The sequence below is a fragment of the Populus nigra genome, chromosome 17 (assembly GCF_951802175.1).
Source record: "Populus nigra chromosome 17, ddPopNigr1.1, whole genome shotgun sequence".
In the NCBI taxonomy this organism is placed as follows: domain Eukaryota; kingdom Viridiplantae; phylum Streptophyta; class Magnoliopsida; order Malpighiales; family Salicaceae; genus Populus; species Populus nigra.
The window spans coordinates 6,377,744-6,383,037 of NC_084868.1; the positions used below are offsets into that span (position 1 = coordinate 6,377,744).

At 30.1% G+C, this 5,294-nt stretch overlaps 1 protein-coding gene across 1 annotated transcript; it reads left to right on the forward strand.

Moving 5' to 3' along the window:
• The first annotated feature begins 2,856 nt into the window (after window positions 1-2,856).
• On the forward strand, window positions 2,857-4,844 carry LOC133676637 (heavy metal-associated isoprenylated plant protein 5-like). Its single transcript, XM_062098353.1, has 5 exons — window positions 2,857-3,117; window positions 3,201-3,351; window positions 3,453-3,688; window positions 3,825-3,903; window positions 3,991-4,844. The coding sequence occupies exons 1-5, from the start codon at window positions 3,106-3,108 to the stop codon at window positions 4,503-4,505; spliced, it is 993 nt and encodes a 330-aa protein (XP_061954337.1). The 5' UTR covers window positions 2,857-3,105; the 3' UTR covers window positions 4,506-4,844.
• The last annotated feature ends 450 nt before the right edge of the window (window positions 4,845-5,294 follow it).

The following is a 5,294-nucleotide window of genomic DNA, read 5'->3' on the forward strand; positions in this document are numbered from 1 at the left end:
GTAAAATATAATTTAAAAATATTTTTGAAAATAAAAGCTAGCACAGTAATAGACATATACTAAAAATAATGAATTCCTCTCACTCTTAATCTTCCATTTCTTTCTTGGTGCAAACTTTTAATCTTCATGACCAGTTGATTCCAAAGCAACTGATATATATAGCGCAAAAGAGAATTGACATTAACATTTCGAAAGTATTAATAATTAGGAGCTTTGAAACGGCAGCAAAATGACCTCTGTGCTAACCCCGACTTGTTCGAAAACAGAAAACCCTTAGTTTTTTTTCATTTGAGGTTGGGTTAAATTTTCTTATTAAAGTATGTTTGTTTTGACGTTTCAAAAATGCTTTAAAAAATTTTAATTTATTTTTTTTAATTCAAATTAAAAAAAAATTTATGTTTGTGTATTATTTTGATGTGATGATATAAAAAACAAATGTTAAAAAATAAAAAATATTATCTCAATATATTTGTTAAAAACATATTTTAAAAAATAACAATTACATAATAATATAATAACCAACATATTGGCCCGCGCTCTGCAACGAGTTAATAATAATTTTTTTTTTCAAATATAAAAATGCTTGAGTTGGGTTAAAAGCATGAACTGTATTTGCACCATCACCATCTTCAAATAAAGTATTTTCTACAGTAGCACCATAAATAAGTGCATGACAAAGTAATGCTCAATACATCATCAACTAATTTCTTTTCCTTTAATTTTTGTCCTTTTAAGATATTTTCAATTTTCCTTTTTTTCCTTTTTAATTTTTTTTCTCTTCTTGAATTTTTTTTCCATACTTTAAAGAGAAAATAAATTAATGTAATGTTTTTTATATTATATAAAAATTAGGTGATTATAATTTTTTTTCATTTCAAATTAGGTTGAATATCCTTATTAAAACATATTTGCTTTTGCGTTTTAAAAATACTTTTCAAAAAATTAATTTTTTTTATTTTTATTTACTTCAAATTAATATTTTTTTATGTTTTTGTATTATTTTGATGTGATGGTATAAAAAATAAATTTTAAAAAATAAAAAAAATATTATCTCAATATATATATATATATATATATATTAAAATATTTTAAAAAAATAGTATTGTGGACATAAACTCATTGCACTATAGACGACATTGTAAACATAGAGTATTTGTATTATGGACGACACTACAGTACTTGAGGGACGTTATCTTTTTTGTTTATTAGTTAAAAAATGTTATTGAATCTAATTTGACCATCAGATCCAACGCTATTGGGTCTAGCTCATAGCGAAATCCACCAATCTTGAGTTTAATTGGGAAGCCAGATATTTTCAATTTTAATTTCTTGTCTCTTTAGATTTTTTTTTCTTTTTTTTGTCTTATTTAATTTCTTTTTATACGGTAAAGATGAAATGAATTGAAGAGACTATTTTTATATTGTACAAAAGTTGGGTGATGATATTTTTTTTCAGGTTGGGTTGAATTTTCTTATTAAAACATGTTTGTTTTTGCCTTTTAAAAATGCTTTAAAAACAATTTGTTTTTATTTTTATTTTTTCCTTTAATTCAAATTGACATTTTTTTTATGATTTTGTATTATTTTGATGTGATGACATAAAAAATCATTTTAAAAAAATAAAAAATATTATCTCAATATATATTTTTTAAAAAATAATAATTATATAATAATATAATAGTTAGCATATTGGCCCGCGCTCCGCAACGGGTCAATAACAATTTTTTTTAAAAATGTATAAATGCATAAAATGAGTGAAAAGCACGAAATATATTTGCAACATCACCATTTTCAAATAAAATAATTTTTATAGTAGCACTATGAATAGCGTATAATAAAGCAACTCTTAATATATCAGTAACTAATTTCTTTCCCTTTAATTTTTTTTTCTTTTGAGAGAATTTTTAATTTTATTTTTTTTCTCTTTAATTTTTTTATATTTTATCTTATTGAATTTTCTTTCATAGTATAAAGAGGAAATAAATTGATGACTTTTTTATATTATATAAAAATTGGGTGATGATAATTTATTTTTTTAATGTCAGGTTGGGTTGAATTTTCTTATTAAAGAATGTTTGTTTTTTAGTTTCAAAAATATTTTAAAAAAAATTTAAATTTTTTTTTTATTTTGATATGATGATAGATTCAAGAAGTCAGACCAATTAATGTTGGATCTAGCTCTGCAACCAGACTCAAGTAATAGAGTTTAACTTACCTCTCAAATCCAAAACTATTAGGTTTGACTTAACCATAAATAAAAAATACTTAAAATTATGTTTTATTATTTTTATATTTAAAATAAAAATTATTATTGATCCTACAAAAGAAAGAAGCATATACAAAATGCCTGTTCACTAAAATTAAAGAAACAGCCCAGGTCATTACTAGAAATTCCACAACAAGGTAATTTGAAATTCTTAACATTAAGTAAAAACAAATCAGGTAAATAGCAAATACAATTAATGAGGTATTAAAATGAAATTACAATTTCCTCCTTTGATATAAACTGCTTTTTGCGTGTTTTTAAATAATTATATTATTATTTTAAATTATTTGTTAAATATTTTTATATCATTTTAATCTATTAATATTAAAAATAATTTTTAAAATTTTTATTTTAGTATAGTTTTTAAATAGAAAACAAAATTAACAACAACTACCGAACCTTACCGCATACGTCTACTTTTCTGACACCGTAACAGCCACCGATACCCTCTGACATAACTCCCACACCATCATATTTCTCTGATATAGAAAATTGACGAGGTCATTCCAGTCATTTTAGCAGACCAGTCATGGTCAAGTCAAAATCAGATGAATTGTCACGACTGCATTCTTTTATAGACAACTATTAATCCATCAGGGCGGCACAAACCACAGAACTCACAGCCCACACACCTCTCTCTCATTCTCCCCCGGCTGACCTCATTCTCTAAAAGTTCCCATAAAAATCATCCTCACGCCATCCATAAAAACACATAACCCGTTCTATTGTTTCGCAACCATTCACTAATCTACCCACCGTTTCCTCTCTTTATATATTTCGCATCTTCAAAAACAATTCCAAGAATCCACAACGAGTAGGCAGTAACCAAAAAAAGACTAATGGATGCTGAGGTTCGTCAACATTAATAGCTCACTCACTTTCCGTTCTTCAATTATAATTCACTCTTGGCTTAATTTGACTTAATTTCAAGCAGAAAGAAGGTGCCAAGGTTGAAGGCGAGAAGAAGCCCGCTGCTGATGCAGGAGTAAAGAAAGATGATGGCATGTTTATTTCCGTTTACAAGATGGACATTCATTGTGAAGGCTGTGCCAAGAAAATTAGACACGCTGTTAAACATTTCGACGGTAATATTTGTTTATAACAATTAATTAATTTATTTGGGTTTGATAATTAGTTATTAAGGCATTGAGGTTGCTCACACGACTGTTTTTGTGGGTTTTTTCAGGTGTGGAAAGTGTGAAGACAGATTGTGCAGGCAACAAGCTGACGGTGACGGGGAAAGTTGACCCTGCTAAAATCAAAGCCAGGGTTGAAGAGAGAACTAAGAAGAGAGTTGAGATTGTCTCTCCCCAGCCAAAGAAAGATGGTGGTGCCGCTGCTGGCGGTGGCGATAAAAAGGCCGATGAGAAATCCGAAAAGAAACCGGAGAAACAAAAGGAAGCGGAAAAACCACCTCAAGAGGTAAATAAATTAATTACTAAAATTCAATCGTTAATCTCGAGGTGTTCCCCGTATTGAATCCGCAACTATCATAATTAGACGTCGATTATTATTTTTATTTAACTAGTTTTTTGATAAATTGTGGTGGTGGTTGCAGAGTACCGTCGTTTTGAAAATAAGATTGCACTGTGAAGGCTGCATTTCAAAAATAGAGAAAATCATCTCCAAAATCAAAGGTAATTGACTCTTTTTTAAAATTTAATTATTCAAAGTAGGTGGCAAACTAGTAAAATCAGATGGATGACGTGGCTAATTAAAAACAGGTGTGGGTGGCGTTACTGTGGACGCGGCCAAGGATCTGGTAACGGTGAAGGGAACCATGGACGTAAAGGACTTGGCACCTTACCTAAAAGAGAAGCTAAAGAGAGGCGTGGAAGTGGTATCTCCAAAAAAGGAGGAGGAGAAGAAAGACAAGGCTGGTGGTGGAGATGGCGGAGAGAAGAAAGATAAGGAGAAAGGAGGAGAAGCGAAAGATAAGGAGAAAGAAGGGGATGGAGGGAAGAAGGAGGAAACATCTGGTGGTGGTGCTAAGGTGGAGGTGAGCAAGATGGAGTACTTTGGATATCCGGCATCATCATCTACATTCTGGTTTGATGGAGTGGACGGTCAAAATCAAGTGGTGGAGAGTTACAAAAATCATTACGAGCATCCTTATAACTATAATCAGCAAGGTTATTCTGCGATGAATCAACAGGGGTACGTGGTGGACCATAATTATCCTCATCCTACAGCTCAGATGTTCAGTGATGAGAATCCTAATGCTTGTTCTATCATGTGATGATGAAGATTGGTTGATCGGACGTTGGTGGAGAATTGATGGATACATATATATGGCATGAGAGAGGAACGAAAATGTGCATGAGCTTTTTTAGGAAGGGAAGAGTAAACACCAAGATTACGAATAGAGGCATAGCAGGGTTAATTTTGGGAATGCATATATGGTTTAGGTTAGGAGAAGTAGCAAGAGATGCACTGTTGACCGGCTAGATGGCCGAGTGGCCCGTAAAGCCTGTTCAGTTGTTGGTGCTGCTTCTTTTTATTTGTTATTTTCTTTGTTTATCTGCTCAGTCAATATGATGAAGGTAATCAATAAAAAAAAAATAATCATTTTTTTTAATTCTTAAATATTTATTTAAGGGATCTTCTTTGTATGCTGTATAGAGAAAGAATATATTTGCAAATCAAATCTGAAAAGAAATTGTAAAATACAAACAAAAAATGAGAAAAACATAATCTATATAATAGAAATTACTCTTACTCGGGTTTGAGAGGATGGTATCTTGGATTGGACATAAACATTTGTTGTTGTGTTTATTATTTTGCAAAAAAAAATAAAAATATCAACTCCCAAACATTATCCAGAATATGTGGAGGAGAGGAGAACAGATGGTAGTTAAACTAAGAATTAGGAATTAATTAATTCGGAATTTAGATGTGGTGATTAAATTAAAACAAGGGGGGTAATTAATTAATTGAGACGTGTTCTTTTTTCTCTCTTATATAACCGAGGAATCATTCTTAGACTAATTGGAAGAGAGAGATTCAATAAGATATAGGTGAATGTGGT